At 41.9% G+C, this 19,738-nt stretch overlaps 1 protein-coding gene across 1 annotated transcript; it reads right to left on the bottom strand.

The window, feature by feature from the left end:
- Positions 1-833: 833 nt before the first annotated feature.
- EIF1AX (eukaryotic translation initiation factor 1A X-linked) lies at positions 834-19,532 on the bottom strand. The gene is made up of 7 exons (XM_007538877.3): positions 19,308-19,532; positions 13,921-14,004; positions 11,137-11,240; positions 9,707-9,757; positions 5,973-6,054; positions 1,829-1,920; positions 834-1,177 (listed from the first exon to the last, which is right to left on the bottom strand). The coding sequence occupies exons 1-7, from the start codon at positions 19,321-19,323 to the stop codon at positions 1,172-1,174; spliced, it is 435 nt and encodes a 144-aa protein (XP_007538939.1). The 5' UTR covers positions 19,324-19,532; the 3' UTR covers positions 834-1,171.
- Between the last annotated feature and the right edge of the window lie 206 nt (positions 19,533-19,738).

Raw genomic sequence — 19,738 nt, 5'->3', positions numbered from 1 at the left:
TAAAGGGTTAAGTTTGAAAAGGTTTTAATTTGTACACTTTGTATGAAACTTAATGTTCATAAACACTCAAAATTGTGGCATTCAGGAGGCCCTAGGTGGGGGGTTTGGTATGCTATGTGGAAAACTGAGAAATATTACACATGCACCAACTATTGATTTTATTGTCAAATGTAAAGCATTAATCCCTTAATAAAAAAAAATCCTAGCATACAGGAAATACTTTTTTTTTGTAGTCACCCATGTAAGTCTTTCAGATAGAGAAGGGGTGTGGGGGGAGGACAGGGCTACGGACTAGAGACACACACCACACCATAGCTTCCTCTGATGCAGTGGGGGCACTAGGCTTAAGCCTGGGTCATGCACCTGGCAAAACTGGTACACTCTTCAGGTGAGCTATTTTGACTGCCTGACATGACCTTTTTGATAAGATATTCTATATACATACATAAGATCAAAAATCTTTTCATGTTGGGAAAATTTCCTATACACACAAGTTAAAAAAAAAAAAAGCTGACAATTACAACACTTGTTTCTAATACTGTAACTAGGTACCACCTCGAGTTTGATTTCTGTAACTACCAACATTACAAGTTCAAAATTGCTTATTAAAACCCAGCATTTTGGAAATGCTTTCTGGTTGATATGTTTATAGTGGCAAAGTAAGATAATGAAAATAATGTACATGGTACCAAAATCAATACATTTCCTATTCCAAATGCAGATTTCTGCCTTCCTTACACTATTAAAATTTTAAGAAAGCATTGAAGTTATTGGAATATACTGACTGTCATGGTGGTGACTATTTCAAATAGACCTTAATCATAATCCATAAAAAGAGCAGGGCAAACACTTTATTTAAAACATCCATTTACTTACTAGAAGTTGTGGAAGTTGGAAAAGCAGTAAAACAGTTATTTTCTCTTTTAAAACAGATGTGGTCTTTTACTCATAAGTTCCATTACATCAAAAGAACAAAACAGGTCTAATCGTTCATTTAAGAAAATCCAGCATTACCAAGTAAAGAAACACAAATACCTTGAAAACAAATCAGTCTGCTTTAACAAATTGCACTCATACTAATGAAATTTAATCTTCTCTTACAGGTCACAACCAAAATCCAAATTATTGAACAGTCCTCAGAAAAACTGGAATGTAAAATGAAGATCTCAGTTTAGATCTGCAAGGGAAAATATTATTAGATCAAATGAAAAAGAAACTCTTTTATGACCACACATAAGTGGCACTTTCACTCACTTGGGCTATTTGGGAAACTGCTGAAGATGAAATCCTATATACTACATTTGTGTAAATTCTGGCTTGCCTCCCCACAAATCCTTATAGTCCATTTCAGAACGCTGTGTTTCATCCAGAATAATCTAATAAACTAGCGATTGGAGCTAACTTATACTGGGGGTGGAAATCGACACATCGAGTATTTCTTCAAGGGGCAAGTACAATACTGAGCAAATTATCCTCCAAGTAAACCAGGTCACAGGAGTGGAGGCTACAACATGGACATTTTGCACTGTGATCTTAACAAAAAGTAGTGCTCTCAGGTGATAGAGTACCCTTTTTGCAAAATATTCAAGGTAACTGAAATTCCCGTAACGATCACTGTCTTGACCATCACGATCTCTGCCAGCCTGCTGGGCCCATTGCTACAGAAAGATTGGCAGGTGCAGGATTCTTCTTCCCTTATAAATATCTTAATCCTGTATAGACCATCTTCAACCTCTCTACCCTGGGTATATGGTTTCATATTCAGGTACGTTTTCGGATTAAACTCTGAAATCCCTACAGAGGCCTACCTCAAAACAAATATACTTACATCATCAATGTCTTCATCATCATCTCCAATGTCATCAAACTGAATTTCATCATCATCCCCAGGACCGAAAGTATCAGTTTCATTGATTTTAGCTAAAGAAGCAATAATATGTTCATATAACCAAGATGCTATTAAAAGAGAATTGTTCACTACAAGCACTAATCTGATATCAAATGCTGAACTAACTGAAGGTATTACAAGCATCAGTCATGCTATAGTTTTTTTTTTGCCACCAAATTTATTGCTAGAATCTGGTGCCTACACATGGAATCCATTACTCCCAGTGGTGATTCCCCACACCCCCAATAGGACAGAGAGAAATTAAAAGGGGAGGGGAAAATAGGGATAGAAATAGGAAGACATCGGGGGCTAGGCAGTGGTGCACTTGGCTGAGTGCACATTACAGTGCTCAAGGATCCGGGTTCGAGCCCCAGGTCCCCAGCTGCAGGGGGAAAGCTTTGCAAGCGGTGAAGCAGGGCTGCAGGTGTCTCTCTCCCTCTCCCCCCCTTCCTTCTTGATTTCTGGCTTTTTCTACCCAATAAATAAATGAAGGAGGAGGAGGAGAATAGGAAGAGAGGAAGGGGAAGGGGAAAGGGAAAAAGAGGAAGAAGAGCATCTACAGCACTAATTCATTCCTTGTAAACTTTTCCCACTGCAAGTTGGGGCCAGGGACTTGAACCCAGGTCCTTACACATGGTATTGTGTACAATCAACCGGGTGAACCACTGCCTGGCACCTCAAGATATGCAAAGAGGAGAGGGGAGGGGAGGGGAGGGGAGGGAGAGGTGAAGGATACTGGACCCAGAGGTTACATGGTGGATTAAGTGCTAGACTTGAGAAAACATGAGGTCTGAGTTCAACCCCTGGCACCACATGCTAGAGTGGTGCTCTAGTTCTCTCTCACACTCATTAATAAACAAATACTTAAAGAGAGATTTCTCAGCTGGAAAGGTCTGAAGGAATCATGTCCACATAATGAAAATAAACCAGGATATATATATATATATATATGCATTTACCAGACTGGAAATGCCAAATAATCTTTTTTCTATTTCTGCAAAGATACACACCACAGCACTCCAGTCTCCTTCAATGCTGTGAGTGGAGCCCAACCCTGGGTCCAGCACATGGCAAAGCAGCACTTTCCAAGTGAGCTGTTTTACCAGCCCTGAAGTAAATAATTTCAACAGAACTTTCATACTTGAGTAAAAAGCAGAGTTTTCATAATATACAACAGAACAAAATAAATAAATAAATGTCAGGGGGGAGGCGGAGATAGCATAATGGATATGCAAAGAGACTCTCATGCCTGAGGCTCAAAAGTCCCAGGTTCAATCCCCTGCACCACCATAAGCCAGAGCTGCGCAGTGCTCTGGTAAAAATAAATAAAAAATAAAATAAATGGAAAAAAATCAATCTCCTTTAAAAATAAATAAGTGCCAGGTGAGATATTTGCCACGTTACGCATGTAGCCCAGGGACAAACCCTGGCACCAGAGCAGTCCCATAGTACCTGGGGCATCTCTCAATTCTGCTGAAATGAAGGGGGAAAAGCAAACCAGCCCAGCTGCTAGCGGTAAAAATCACACATGTGCAGGGTTCTGGACGGACACACACACACACACACACACACACACACACACACACACACACTCCTTGTTGATGGGGCTATGATGTAAACGACAAAAAACAAACAAACAACCTTTTAAAAATGGGGGTGAGGGAAGAGAAGCAGAGGATCACTCTGGCACAATCAGCGCTAGAGATTGAATTCAGGACCTCATGCAAGTCTTATACTCCCCAGGCTCGTGCCCCCTCTTCCAAGCCGCAAGGGTTAGGGTTAATGTTGAGTGGGGTCACCACTACACTGGAGGAAGCTTTGGTGCTGTGCTATTTTCCCCTCTTTTACTAAATCTCTCTGAAAAAGTTGTCCTGGGTAAGGAAAGCCACAATGATAGCGAGAACAACTGAGAGTGGCTTGAAAAATGTTTTTAAAATAGTGTATGATAAAATTATGACATATATACACACACCCACCTATTTATTGATCATTTATGATTTTATCTTTCACTCATCTTATTCATAGGTATGTACCTATTTTATCCCTCCTGTGTGTATAATTAAAAAAAATTCAGTATAACTGAACAGAATGTTTTCAATTTTATTAATTATACATATCTATTATACACCGTTAAAGTTGTCCACCCATTGTAGGGTCAAAGGAATCCTCCTGCACTGCTGGTGGGAATGTAAATTGGTCCAGCCTCTGTGGAGAACAGTCTGGAAACTCTCAGAAGGCTAGACATGGACCTACCCTATGATCCTGCAATTCCTCTCCTGGGGATATAGCCTAAGGAACCCAACATATCCATCCAAAAAGATCTGTGTACACATAGGTTGTTCTTGGCAGCACAATTTGTAATAGCCAAAACCTGGAAGCAACCCAGGTGTCCAACAACAGATGAGTGGCTGAGCAAGTTGTGGTCTATATACACAGTGGAATACTACTCAGCTATCAAACATGGTTGACTTCACCATTTTCAGCCGATCTTGAATGGGCCTTGAAAAATTCATGTTAAGTGAAATAAGTCAGAAACAGAAGGCTGAATATGGGATGATCTCACTCTCAGGCTGAAGTTGAAAAACAAGATCAGAGGTGCAAACACAAGTAGAACCTGAACTGTAATTGCGTATTGCACCAAAGTAAAAGATTCTGGGGGTGGGGTGAGAATACAGGTCCAAGAAGGATGATAGAGGACCTAGTGGGGGGTTGTACTGTAATATGAAAAACTGAGAAATGTTACGCATGTACCAACTATTTTATTTACTGTTTAATGTAAAATATTAATTCCCCAATAAAGAAATTAAAAAAAAATGTCCACCCGTAAGTATTTCTGTGAGATGGAGAAGGAAGGAACTTGGGAGTTTTAAGCCTTTTAATTTTTTTGCCTCTAGGACTATTGCTGGGCTCGGTGCCTGCACTATGAATCCACTGCTCCTGGAGGCTATTTTCCCCATTTTGTTGCCCTTGTTGTAGTTGTTATTGTTGTCATAGCTGTTGTTGGATAGGATAGAGAAAAATGGAAAGAGGAGGGGAAGACAGAGATGGGGAGAGAAAGATACAAACCTGCAGACCTGCTTCACTGCTTGTGAAGCGACCACTCCCTTGCAGGTGGGAAGCCGGGGGCTCAAACCAGGATCCTAATGCTAGCCCTTGTGCTTTGCGTCATATGCACTCAACCTGCTGTGCTACCGCCCAGCCCCCGGGTTTAAGTCATTTTATAGAAATGACTTTATCTGAATCTTACTTTTGAGTTTTTTTTTTTTTTTAATCACTAGTGCTGCATCGTTGTTCCTGGATTACATTTTTAGGAAAACAAAAAAACAACCAAAGAGACCAACGAAAAAGTAGGAAAGAACACCGCAAGAAGTTTCCTCTAGGGGGTCGGGCGGTGGCACAGTGGGTTAAGCGCACGTGGCGAAAAACGCAAGGACCGGTGTAAGGAACCCGGTTCGAGCCCCCAGCTCCCCACCTCTCTCCATTTCTCTCTGTCCTATCCAACAACGAACAACATCAACAATGGTAATAATGATAACCACAACAAGGCTACAACAAGGGCAACAAAAAAAGGGGGGGGGGATGGCCTCCAGGAGCGGTGGATTCATGGTGCAGGCACTGAGCCCAGCAATAACCCTGGAGGAAAAAAACAAAAAAAGAAGTCTCCTCTAGCGCAGGCCTAAGTTGCAGGCGTGGCAAAGCAGGATCCTCTCAGGTAAGTTCTTTTGCAGACCCTGCTCAAACTATCTTATTGTATGCACTATTTTCTGACTTCAGTTGACCTCTGGATAAAGAAACGTGTGTGTGTGTGTGTGTGTGTGTGTGTGTGTGTGTGTGTGTGTGTGTGAGTGTATATTTTAATCTTTATTTATTGGGTAGACACAGCCAGAAATCGAGAGGGAAAGGGGCTATAGAGAGGGAGACAGGCACCTGAGCCCTGCTTCACCACTTTCCCCCCGAAGGGGCTTGAACCTGACTCCTTGCGCACTGTAACGTGTGCTCAGCCAGGTATGCCACCACCTGGTCCCAGCTACTATATATACCAGATGACATAACAAACAAACACCAAGACAGGTAAACATATCACCGTGCTCAGGAAGCTCGCCATACGCCTTCAGACTTCTAGCTTCATCTGCATTGTATTTTAAAATTACATCAGCCTTATTATCCTTAAAAAGAGACAAAAATACCTTTAGAATCATGCCAAAATATTTCATTCCACAACTTTCTGTCAAACTAAAGAAAAGATTTGTCTTACCATTCTGTTAGAAACATGTTAGTTTTTTCCAACCCATTTAAAAAACAACCACTTTGACCCGGGTGAAGAAGTTGCATACAGGGGCCAGGCAGTGGCACACCTGGTTGAGTACATAAGCACATGCCCTCATGAGCAAGGCCCGGTCCTCACCAGCAAGGGGCAGCTTGCTTCTTTCTTTCTTTCTTTTTTTTTTTTTTTTAACTTGAGCTCTGGTTTATGGTGGTTGGGAGACTAAACCTGGGACTCTGGAGCCTCTGGCATTAGTTTCTTCGTATAACCATTATGCTATCTGCCCTACCCTATCTACTCTATGAAGTAGTGTGCAGGTGTTTGGCTTTCCATTCCTTCTCAATTTGTCTATGCAAATAAATAAACAAACACAAAAACTACCAAAGTTGCATGGTCTGGGAGGTGGCACAGTGGAGAAAGCATTGGACTTCCAGGGATGAGGTCCTGAGTTCAATCCCCAGAAGCACATGTACCAGAGTGATGCTCTGGTTCTCTCTCTGTGTCCTACTTCTCAAGTAAATAAATTAAAATAAATAAACTTGCGTGCATAAATAACAAATTTTAAGAGTATCTCTTGCTAATAAGAGCGCCAAGAGCCATTCTTGTAGCCTGTCACTGAAGCTTCCTCCATGCAGGTATTCTCATGTGACAGCTGCGGCCTTGAATCCAGGTCAAGTAAGAGCTCTACGAAGTGAATTATCTCCCAGCTCCTCTGTAGCTTTGCTTTTTAAAGACTTGTTTTATTTTACTATGTTTGAGTTTCACATGAGCCAAAGAGAGAAGCCAGAGTATCACATGCAGTGCTGAGGATCAAACTGGGAACCCTCAGGCACTTAAGTTCAATGCTCTATCAGTTGGACCATCTCCCCAACTGACCCCCATAGCTTTAATTTCAAGACTATCTAAGCTCAAATTAACAACACTTCATACTTACATTGCCACTATCCTTATTGTTACTCATACGCCAACATGAACGGCTAGCTCGTGGGACTGCTCTGAAGCACTGGTCAGGTGCTGAGTTTAGCACCACTGTTCTCTACCCGCTTGGTGCCAGAAGTCCTGTCTCTGGACCAGGTTGCAACAACCATAAATGTCGGAGGGGGGGCGGGGGATAAAAAACAAACAAAACCCATGTTTGAGAATTAAAATTACAGACTTTAGAGGGCTGCGTGGTGCTATACCTAGTTGAGTGCACACACTACCATGCACAAGGACCCAGGTTGGAGTCCCTCTTCCCCACCTGAAGAGGGGATTCTTAACTTAGTATTTTCTTTTGTAAATGTATTTGAAGCTTGCCCCCGCAGATGGGGACCATGGGCTTGAACCTGGGTCCTTGCACACTATAGTGTGTGCACTTAACCAGGTGTGCCAACTCCTGGCCCCGAGGGGATTATTTACAAGCAGTCAAGCAGGCAACTCTCTATCTCCAGCTCCCCTCTCAATTTCTCTCTATCCTATCAAATAAAATAGAAAAAGAAAAAAAAGGAAAATGACTAGTAAGAGTAGTGGATTCACAGTGCAGGCATCAAGTTCTAGCAATAACTCTGGTGGCAAAAATAAATATTACAAGGGCAACAAAATAAAAAATATTAAACATGCAATTAAAAAATCAGTATGGGGTGGGGTGAAAAAAAAAAAATCAGTGTCCTGGGAAGTGGCCCAGCAGGTACAGGGCAGAACTCACATGCAAGGTATCAGTACTACATATGTGGGGACAGAACTCTGATCTCATTAAATAATTTCTAAAAAAAAAAAATCAAAGATGAAGCTTACAAAAATAGATACATAACCGTGATTAAACATGTGGCCATTCCAAAAGGTAGAAGGCAAATGGGCTTTAGGGGCTCAACATGACTCGTCTCTCAGTCAAGATCATGCTGAGTTAATACCACTTTCTTTCCTAAAGTGTTCATCTAAATTTGGGGCGTGTACTTTTATCTTGTAGGATGGTAACATGATTCACTCAGCTATACATACTCCCGACTAATGGCTTTTAGGCCTTTCTATTTTCAATGATTTTAACTGTTTTAGTAACACACACACACACACCCACCCACCCCCAAATACTCTTGAGTTCTATCTTTATGGTGGTGCAAGGAACTGGATAACGGGACTTCAGAGCCTCAGACGTGATGGTCTTTTGCATCATCATTATGCTGTCTCCCCAGCCCATCTTTCTTTTTAACCAGAGAAATGGTGCTAGGGATTAAACCTGGGACCTCAAGTATCTTGCATGACCAGTACGTTCTCTCTCCGGAGTAGATTTTCATTTTAAGATACATTTAAAAAACAAAATAAGGGAGCCAGGCGGTAGCGCAGCGGGTTAAGCACACGTGACACTAAGTGCAAGAACCGACTTAAGGATCCTGGTTCGAGCCCCCAGCTCCCCACCTACAGAGGGGTTGCTTCACAAGCAGTGAAGCAGGTCTGCAGGTGTCTTTCACTCCCCGTCTTCCCCTCCTCTCTCAATTTCTCTGTCCTATGCAACAATGACGACATCAGCAACAATAACTACACCAACAATAAAAGACAAGGGCAACAAAAGGGAAAATAAATAAATAAAAAACAAAGAGGGCAGCAAATCGGAGGCCCTTAAGTCCACATTTCTATACGACTATTTTCAGTTTTATAACTAGAAACATAAAACCACCATTCTATGTCTATCACCTATTCCAAGCAGGGAAACCATTTAAGTAACAAAAATAGAAAATGAATCATGTAGCTTCATGAAAAATTACCTACATTTCTTCTATAGTGGGAACATGGAGCCAGACCAACACCTAGAGATCATAATCTCTCGGGCACCTAGTACAACGCTTAAGATTTAACTGACCCTTAAGAAATGTTTGTTGACACAGTGGTGAACAGCTTAAACCAGGCTAGGAATGGCTGCCTAGATTATGGTTAAGACTTATAAAAAAGCAAAAAAATATTTATGTATTTATTATGAAAAAAGAAAATAAGAGAGGGGTAAAGAGGACCAGAACACTGTTCAGCTCTGGCATAAAGTGGCACAGGGATTGAACTTGTGACTTTAAGCATTCAAGTTGGTGCTCTAGGGCTGGCAAAATAGCTGTCCTGAGTAGTGTGCCAGTTTTGTGTACATGTGACCCAGGTTCTCAGAGTCTACCCCTACTGAATAGAAAGAAGCTTCAGTGTTATGGGTTCTGCCTACAAACCCCTATCCCATTTCTGTCTCTTATCTGAAAAAGTTAGCTTGCACAAAAGAAATAAAAAAAAATAAAAAATAAAAAAGCTGATGATCTAACAGATCAATCTCTGGAGCCCATGACATTAAGACTCATCAAACTCAAGCAAGAATGAAAAAAAAAAAAATTTTTTCTTTAATGCTGAGAAATGAACCAAGGACATTGTGCATGCCCATGCCTGAGCTGTATATATGCCCAGTTCAACGTTCTTCATTTTGTGTAATTAGAGTGAAAGCCATCCAATCAATTCCCTACACCCCCGTCACATAAGGACAATACCCACACTCCCACTCACTGGCGTCTCCTAGGCCTCAACAATAACAAAAATGTTACTTTTGTTTTTACCTGGTAATCTCGTAGACCAACCAATATAATGTCTGAGGTGTTTATCCAAACCTACATATAAAAAAAGACCATGTTATATTTTAAAACTTAGAATCATAAGCAACACTTGTGTCACTCTCCCCATTAAAATTAAAAAGCCTATAAATTTAACTAACTGGAGTTGAGTACATTTAGATGAGGGAAAAAAACTATAGTAAACATTCGAGCCCATTTCAAACTTCCAATGAGATAACATACTCTGAATGGTTAGTTACCTCTTTCCAGTAATTTCTCTCACCCTCAAACCAGAAAGGCAACAGAAGACATTTAACCATTAGGCCCTACTTATTTATTTCCTTTTTTTGTTTATTCGCCTCCAGGGTTATTGCTGGGGCTTGGTGCCTGCACTAGGAATCCACTGCTCCTGGAGGCCATTTTTCCCATATTGTTGCCTTTGTTGCCGTTATTATTATTGTCATTGCTGTTGTTGGGTAAGACAGAGAAATTGAGAGAGGAGGAGACGGGGGAGAGAGACAGATACCTGCAGATCTGCTACACCACCAGTGAAGTGAACCTTCTGCAGGTGGGGAACCGGGGCATCGAACGGGGTCCTAACGCTGGTCCTTGTGCTTTGCACCATGTGTGCCTAACCTGCTTTGCTGCCATCCAACCCATTTCCCTTTTTATGACACTGTTTTAAATAAGTCAGGCCATTTGTTTTGCTGAGTATCCTTTTGTTTTCATTTAATAAAGCCATTTCCTCATGATTAGATTGTTTAATCATTTTTTTGCAGTTCAAATTATGTGATACAAAGTAGTATTTAGATAGAATTTGTATAAAATTACCCTCAAAAACATTCTTTAGTTTTTTAAAACTATTTTATTTGATAAGATGGAGAGAAACCAAGGGGGGAAGGGAGGACAGAGAGACAGACAGATAGACACCTACAGTGCTGAATGACTGCTCATGAAGCTTTGAAGCTTTCCCTCGGGTGAGGACCAGGGGCTTGCACCCAGGTCCTTGCACATGGTAATGTGTGTACCAACGCTCAGCCCTCAATTTGCTTTTTTTTTTAAAAAAAATTTATTTATTTATTCCCTTTTGTTGCCCTTGTTGATTTTATTATTGTTGTAGTTATTGATGTCATCGTTGTTGGATAGGAACGAGAAATGGAGAGAGGAGGGGAAGACAGAGAGGTGGAGAGAAAGATAGACACCCGCAGACCTGCTTCACCACCTGTGAAGCAATTCCCCTGCAGGTGGGGAGCTGGGGACTTGAACCAGGATTCTTATTCGGGTCCTTGCGCTTTGTGCCACATGCGCTTAACCCACTGCGCTACTGCCCGACTCCCCAAATTTTGCTTTCTTTAGTTACCATGGCCTATAAAAGCTTTAGTCTTTTTAGGTGAATTAAAGCTTTATATATAACTAAAAGAAATCTCCACACTTACCTTTTTCCTCAATTTTCCTCTGATGTGACATAACCTCTTTACACCATCAAAACACATTGCTTCTAATCGACCATTGCCCAACATTTTGATGACTTGTGCATACTCTAAAGGAAAGAAAAGAAAGGGATATTATTCACGCTTTAATAAAAACAAGTTCACATAAAATTGACTGAAGCACACAGGTAAACTGGTTGGGAATACAAGCTGTGAAATCAATAAAGGAAGTGATAAAGACCAAGCTGGGAGGGGGGGCAGCGGCGGTAGCGCAGCAGGTTAAGCGCACATGGCGCAAAGCTCAAGGACCGACATAAGGATCCTGGTTCAAGACCCCGGCTCCCCATTTGCAGGGGAGTCCCTTCACAGGCGGTGAAGCAGTTCTGCAGGTCTTTCTCCTCTCCATTTCTCTCTGTCCTATCCAGAAACAACAACAGCAATAACAACAAGGGCAACAAAGTGGGAAAAGTGGCAGTGTTTTAATTTAATTTTTTATTTATAAAAAGGAAACATTGACTAAACCATGGGATAAGAGGGGTACAACTTCACGATTCTAAAACTTTTATACAGCCAAAAAAATTCTCAGGAAGGCACCCAATTTTTCAGTGTCTCTTAAAGGAAGAGTATTAAATGACAAAACATGGAGGTGAAGGCATCACTTCAGAACCTTAGAACCCTTAGAAGAATGAAGCTATACAAAAGACAGACTCCCGGGAGTCGGGCTGTAGCACAGCGGGTTAAGCGCAGGTGGCGCAAAGCACAAGGACTGGCATAAGGATCCCGGTTCGAACCCCGGCTCCCCACCTGCAGGGGAGTCGCTTCACAAGCGGTGAAGCAGGTCTGCAGGTGTCTAGCTTTCTCTCCTCTCTGTCTTCCCCTCCTCTCTCCATTTCTCTCTGTCCTATCCAACAACGACAACAACAATAATAACTACAACAATAAAAAACAACAAGGGCAACAAAAGGGAATAAATAAAAATAAATATGTAAAAAAAAAAAAAAGACAGACTCCCACTAAAGGATCCCTACCTTTTATAACAGCACTACGTCATAACTCTGAAAGGCTCAGTCGCAGGGATTATGTGGAACTGAGTTATTCATACTGCAGTAACCCTAGTGCCTAGCTAGTGCTTCAACACCACCAAACCAGGGGGCAGTTCCTCCCAAAGTGGGAAAAGAACAAAAACAAAGTAGTATCAGGAGTCAAAATACCATCGATTGCTAATGGAGGTAAGAATGTTTAAGACTAACGAACAAAAGATCCTTCAGTCAGAAAGTTTCATTTTTAGTGGCTTATATTTATGATGTAAATACTTCAAAGCTTTATTTAAAATATGTATGTGTGTGTATGTGTGAAAGTGCTTAAAATTACTGGTACTACCAGGACAATTTAAATAGGGATAAAACATTAATTCCCCAATAAAGAAATTAAAAAAAATAATAAAACAGGGATATGGTTGGTTTTATTTTTTTTTAAGATATAGCTGTGTTAAATTACCTGTGTGATAATTCTACTGTAATTATGCGCCATAAATGACAAAGTATTAAAGTATTACAATGTCTACAATTTTCAAATGGTTGATTTCTGGCTGTCTCTATCCAATAAATAATTAAATAAACAAATAAAGACAATAATAAGGAAAATATGACCTGTGAGAGTAGTGGATATTCAATAAGCAAAATAAAAACAAACACATACACACATAAAAGACTGTGGGGAAGGAGGACTTTCAGGTCCAGGTACACAATGACAGACCTAAGTTGGGGTGAGTGTTTGTAGATACCTATCTTATCTTGGTAAGATGAGAAATTAAACCAATATGCCAAGAACTGCACTGAACACTATTAACTTCCACTAAAAAAAAAAAATTTAGTAGACACCTAAGAACAGCAAATTTAAGTCAAATTGTTAAAATGTATTAAAAACAAACAAACAAACAAACAAAAAAAAACCAGAACTGTCAACCCGAGCTTCTGCGGTTTAATTCCCTCAGTCATACAATTCATTCTCATATAACACGTAAGTACTTGTACAAAACAATGAAAGCTTTATGTTTATAGAAAGGCCACCAACCCAACCAGACTTCCCTGGACAGACAACCCCACCAAAGTGTCCTGGAGCTCTGATTCCCTAGAACCCCGCCCCACTAGGGAAAGAGAGGCAGGCTGGGAGTATGGATCGACCGGTCAACGCCCATGTTCAGCGGGGAAGCAATTACAGAAGCCAGACCTTCCACCTTCTGCATCCCACAATGACCTTGGGTCCATATTCCCAGAGGGTTAAAGAATAGGAAAGCTATCAAGGGAAGGGATGAGATATGGAGTTCTGGTGGTGGGAATTGTGTGTGGAGTTGTACCCCTTTTATCCTATGGTTTTGTCAAGTGTTTCCTTTTTATAAAGAAAAAAAAGAAAAGAAAGAAAAGAAAAGAAAAGCCACCTACACTAAACTCCACAGGACAGAGTATACTACTAGGAAATCATTACTCAAAGGTTGACTGAGGTGTGGGCACTAAGAAAGAAGGAACAAAATGAGACATGTAATTTATTGCTTAAGATACTGAATCTTTTTTTTTTTGAATTTTTTAAATTTCTTTATTGGGGAATTAATGTTGTACAGTCGACAGCAAATACAATAGTTTGTGCATGTATAACATTCCCCAGTTTCCCATATAACAATACAACCCCCACTAGGCCCTCTGTCATCAAGATACTGAATCTATTTAGACTAGCCGGTGGTTAAATTTTCAAGAAAGTTACCACTGGAAAAACCCAACCTATAAAAACACTTACCTTGTCCATCTTCCTTGAATACTAGCTCTCTCTTCTCAGATTCATTTTCGTTCTTACCTCTGCGTCTATTTTTACCTCCTTTACCTAATAGGACAAAGGAAGACATTAATTATCTGCAATAGTATGAAAAGAAACAAGTAAACTAAGTAAGGCTCAGAAACTTTAAGAGCAGGACAAGTGGGAGAACGAAAGCAGCTATAAGGCAAATATATATATATATAATCAAGCAGTGGTGCACCCAGTAGAGCGCATGTTATTGTGAGCAAGGGCCAGGGTTCAACCCCAAGGCCCCTACCTGCAGGGGTTAAACTTCACAAGTGGTTAAACAGTGCTGCAGGAATCTCTGTCTTCCTCTTAGCTTCTATGCAAAAGAATAAATTAAAGTAATAAAAATGTAAGTATATAATTAGAGGTTCTTATATCACTAAGAGATCAATTAAATTCACTTGTGAAGAGCTAAATATGAATCAAACACCAAAAATTCAGAGTTGTTTGAAACTTAAGTGAAAGCAAATTTGGGAGCCAGGCAGTTGGTACATCTAGTGAGCCCACATGTAAAAATAATAATAGTACTACATACCCATTCTTCATTGTTCTTGGAAGTTACTTTTGGATACCCACAAACAAGAGTGAAATAAATTCAAAGTACACACAGCTCTGAGGACAGAGAATTCAACGGCATCCATACTTAGGTCACAGAGGCAATGAATACATACTTGAGTACACCGTTCAGTGTTCAGTGTGTTCCCTCAAACACGGGGCCAAGACGGGAGCTATTAGCCCTTGTACAGAAATGTCCTGTCCCTCCTACAGAGGACTCCACAAGGAGAGAGAGAGAGAGAGAGTGGAGGGCAAAAAGTTCAGCTAGAGATAACTGGAGTGAGACCAAGGAATTTTGTGATGGTGGTGCAAGAGCAACACTGAGAGCTGCAACCTTTGGTCTTTCTTTCTTTCTTTCTTTCTTTTTTGGGGGTGTGTGTGTGTGCTGTGGCTTTCCAACTGTGTTGGGTCCAAACTCTTCATGGTGGACTCTTGTTCTTTTTTCCCCAATAGTGAGAGACAGAGATAGGGAGAAGGTCAGAGAGAATTGTTCCACCACTTGTGAAGCCAACCTTTTGCATGATGCTCCCATGTGGTAGCTGGGGCGGAAGCCGGGTCTTTGTGCATGATAAAGTATGCACACTACTGCCTACACTCCCACCCCACAAGAGAGTTATAATCTTAACCAAGAGCTATAGAATACATCGAGTAAGCTCTCTGAAGTTTAAAAGGGACCAACTGTCCAAACGTGGAAGCAGTCAAGATTCCCTTCAGTAGGTGAAGGGATCAACTGTCATAGCGCCACATAAAGTAGAACCATTCAGGGGGGCGGGGCAGAGGCACACTTGGTTAAACACACACACATTAATTATCATGTTCAAGCCCTCACTCCCCATCTATGGTGGGGAGGGGGAGTGCTTCACCAATGGTGAAATAGGCCTGCAAGTGTCTCTCCCTCTCCCCTATCAATTTCAATTTCTCCTACAGAAAGAAACAAAGAGAGGAAGAAAGACAGAAAGAGGGAGGGAGGAAGGGAGCCAGCTAGGGACGCACCTGTTTAATCACTCACATTACAGCGTGCAAGGACCCAGGTTCAAGCTCCTGGTCCCCACTTGCAGAGGGAAAGCTTCACAAGCGGTGTAACAGGGCTGCAGGTGTCTCCCTCTCCCTCTCTCCTCCTCCCCTCTCTTTTTCTGTCTTTAGATCCCGGTTCCAGCCCCAGGATCCCCATCTGCACGGGATGGGGGGGGGGAGTTCGTCGCTTCACAAGCAGTGAAATAGGTCTGCAGGTGTCTGTCTTTCTCTCCCTCCTCTCGATTTCTCTCTGTTCTGTCCAACAACAACATCTATGGCAACAATAACAATAACTTCAACAACAAGGGCAACAAAAATGGGAAAAAATGGCCTCCAGGAGCAATGTATTCATTGTGCAGGCACCCCAGCAATAGTCCTGGAGGCAATAAATAAATATATTCAAAAAATAAAGAGGGAGGGAAAGGAAAAAAAAAAAAACATCTACAGATGGATTCATAGTGCTGGCACCAAGCCCCAACAATACCCATGGTAGCAATTAAAAAAAAAAAATTCAGTAAGAAAAAGAACTACCAAAGCCCCCAAGACACAGAAAACAACAACAACAAAACCATCTAAGTATGTGACCAAATTCCACCTAGCCTTCATGTTTGAGAGTCCAGCAATCCATCCATTGTACCACTTCCCAGGTCACAAGTGAGACATTCTTGTAGTACAGCAAAGCTAATTTCATTTTTCTTAACATTTTTTAAAAAATATTTTATTTATTTATTCATGAGAGGGATAGGAGAGAGAGAAAGAACCAGACATCACTCTGGTACATGTGCTGCCAGGGATTGAACTCAGGACCTCATGCTTGAGAGAGCAACATTTTATCCACTGCGCCACCTCCTGGACCACTTTTCTTAACATTTTATTTTAATGGAGAGAAATACAGAGAGATCAAACCAAAGTTTATGGTGGTGCTAGGGATTGAGCCTGTGAATTTGGAGCCCCAGGCATGGAAGTCTATTTGAATAATCATTATGCCATACTCCCCTGTCCCCTGCAGCTAATTTCTTATGTAGATAGATGTTTCTTTTGTTCCAAGCTGTAATCATGACAGATCAAAAGAGCAGTATTTGGGCAAGGGCCATACCTACTTTGTTTACTGAGTTATATACCCAAATGGGGCAATTCTTAGAATGAACCAGTCAAGAGTAGCCCACACACCGGTTCCTAAAGGACCTCTGATGTTATGAGTGCTCACATCACAATGCGCAAGGATGGGTTCAAGCCCCAGTTCCCACCTAAAGGGAGGGGAGCTTCATGAGTGATGAAGTAGTGCTGTGTTTCCCTCCTTCACTCTCAATTTCTCTGTTTCTATACAATTAAAAAAATAAAAATAAAGGTAGTAACTCAAAATATGAGAGCACATTTCCCCACGTTCTTCATAAGTGAGAAAAAGACACCCATTTTCTCTGATTTTAGTACAAACTTCCAGGATTTCTAGAGGAAATAAACTGATAGGAATCAGTTCGATGCCAGTAAGATCGCTGACTTGGATAGTGTCCTTTCTTTATCATGGGCACAACCCAGCTTCCAGCCTGGACCCCGAGGCACTGAAGGGAGCTTCAGTGCAGCGGGGTTTCTCTCTGAAAAAGTCAGCAGTTAAGTCCCAGTGGAAAGGGGGGGGGGGTCATTTAAAGAATAAGTAAGTTCTAAGTAAGAGACATTCAACACAGCCCACACTGATTTGTAGCCTCACTTGTGTGATCATCACTAAGATTACAACCATAGCTCCCTTGGTTTTTTCCAATGAAGAAGTGGCACAGAGGCTAGAGGTTTGGACCTAACAACACAAGGCCCAGAGTTCTAGCTTCTGTACTGCATGTGCAAGAGTGATGTTCTGGTTCATTCTTTCTCCTCCTGCAGCTCCTAAATAAATAATTAATCGAAGAAAAAAAAAAACTCACCTCAGAGATCCTACAAAATACTCTTCCTAGAAGCAAAGCAACAATGATTCTGCATGTATAGTGCACAGTGGTGTACCTCCAGATGTAAAGGGAGTAAGAGTAGAAGGGACACAGAAATCCTTAACTACATCTGTGTTTGAATTCTTGGGTTCTTCAGTGTTCACTGCATCTTTTCTATGCCTGAAATGTTTATATCACTGCTTGTCAACTCACCAGAATTAACTATTTACACCCTGAGCATTTCTCTGTTATCACCATGTAATGCAATGAGCTCTAAAAGGTTAGTGAACTAGATGTGATTTTATGTCCAACCAAGTTCTTTCTCTTTGGAAACAAGGGGGACTGAACCTATTAGTCACCCAAGGGAGGAGCTGACAGTAGTGAGGTGACTTAAAGCAACAAGTATTTATTAAGCAGTTAGTAAACACCAAGTACTAGCAATTCAATGTGAGTAAAACATAAGTGTTGTTGCTCTTCAGAGTTTACAGTCTGGTGATGCAATAGGAATCTCACAATTAAAATAAAGATTAAAATATGTAATTCTTATCTAATTACAAAAATAACCCCCCACACACAGCACTGCTCAGCTCTGGCTTATGGTAGTGCTGGGGACTGAACCTAGGAGCTCGCAGCCTCATGTATGTTTATGTCTTTTAAGTGGTTTATATCTTTCTGCATAAACCACAATGCTGTCTCCCCAGCCTATGACTACAAAATTTCTGTGATTGGTAAAACTCCCTATGACCACCCTGACTTCCTTAGAATAATGAATAGTAAAACCCTGGCCACCCAAAACCAAAAAAAGAAACAAATTGGCAAGTTAAGATTCCTGAGAACAATAAGGTGAACTGTCCTGCGAAAACTACAAAATCGTGCAGAGTTGCCACCAAGTACCCCAAAGGGATAAAGTAGATAATGACTGCTACTAACAGAAGATAAAGTAAAATATCTGGAGAGGGAGTTAAATTAAAAACAGAACGAAGAAACAAAAGGCACGAAAAGTAGGCTAAGGTCAGGGCTGTCTGGGGCCTCAAGCAGAAATAATCAAAGGGAGCTTCTAGTGGACTGTGAAATATGCTCTTCTACAAGATAACGCAGTCTCTCCTATTTAAAAATTTCTTAGAGAAATAAAAAAAAAAACTACTTTTAAAAATACAAAGAAACAGAACACTCTAATAAGTCTATTCTCAAGCCTGGCACAGTTTGTAAATGTCAGCATCAAAACGAATGCAACTTATAGATCTGTACTCAATATATACATGATCTGATGCAAAAGCAGACCACGTGACTAAATATGAACAAGTGAGGGGGGACTGAGTTAAAATCCATAAAGGGATGCTCTCCCTTCCATCTGTCTGAACAGTAAATCTTTACAGAGATTAAGTTTGAAAATGCTTGAAACTTTCTGCCCACTGCTCTCATGGGAGAGTCTAGTCTCAACAATACTCAGCAATTGGCCAGAGAGAAACGCACACGCTGGAGTACGGGATGGTCGGGCCCTAACCCATTAGAAAGTTAAGAACTTAAAATCAGAGCTGAACTCCCCGCGCCATCAAGGTTCAGGTCTTCTCCCCGCCCCCCCCCCCCCAGCAGTAAGGCGCGAATCCCGACAGCGAGCCCACAATCTCCCGCAGGAGGCCTGACGAAAATGGCGTCGGCTCCACCCCAGCGTGGCCAAACCAGGGACACACTACCTTCCCAGCTCCTGTTCCGCGCCCAGAGTTGCGTCTAAATTGCCCAGCCGCCGGCAGGCAAGCCAGAAAAAAAGGTCACCGCGGCGTGGGCGATCCGGAGGCCGCGGGCAGAACCTGGGATCCCGGGCCTAGAGGAGTGGAGCTCCCGGCATCCAGGAGGCATTACCTTTATTCTTGGGCATGGCGGTTTCTTAGCGACTCTGACTTCTAGCCAGGCGACGGCGGCGACTTCTCCAAGGAGCTCAAGGGGGAGCGCGTGGGGCCGCCGGAGATGAAAAAAGCGCAGGAGGCCGGGTCGCGTGTGCGCGGGATAATCTCGCGACTGAGTTCTCCCGAGATCAGCCTGCGCCCACGCTCGGCCGCAGCAAATGGCGTCGCTGCGACTTGCGTCGCTTTTCCCCGCCCCCGGGCCCTACGGCGCAGGCGGAGCCCAGCGACTCCCCATTGTTAAGGGAGACCTGCTCCAGGAATCAAGGCCATTCGTTTGACGCAACAGGGGCGGAGCCGTGAGCTTGGAGGAGGCGGTGCCCCAAAGAAGCCGGTGGGATCCTGGCGTTATAGTAAAGAGTAGTCAGATACGGCCACCTACTGGCCATA

This window comes from Erinaceus europaeus, chromosome X (assembly GCF_950295315.1).
Source record: "Erinaceus europaeus chromosome X, mEriEur2.1, whole genome shotgun sequence".
NCBI lineage: Eukaryota > Metazoa > Chordata > Mammalia > Eulipotyphla > Erinaceidae > Erinaceus > Erinaceus europaeus.
The sequence above is the reverse complement of the archived record's forward strand: the minus strand, read 5'-3'. Positions and strand labels throughout refer to the sequence as shown.

Bases quoted from the DNA above. Each gene is read 5' to 3' on its own strand.
- EIF1AX (XM_007538877.3), bottom strand. The intron at 9,758-11,136 runs GTAAGTGTGGAG...TTTTATATGTAG, and splicing joins GAGGAAAATTGAGGAAAAAG to GTTTGGATAAACACCTCAGA. The intron at 6,055-9,706 runs GTAAAAACAAAA...TCTCTTTTTAAG, and splicing joins TTGGTCTACGAGATTACCAG to GATAATAAGGCTGATGTAAT.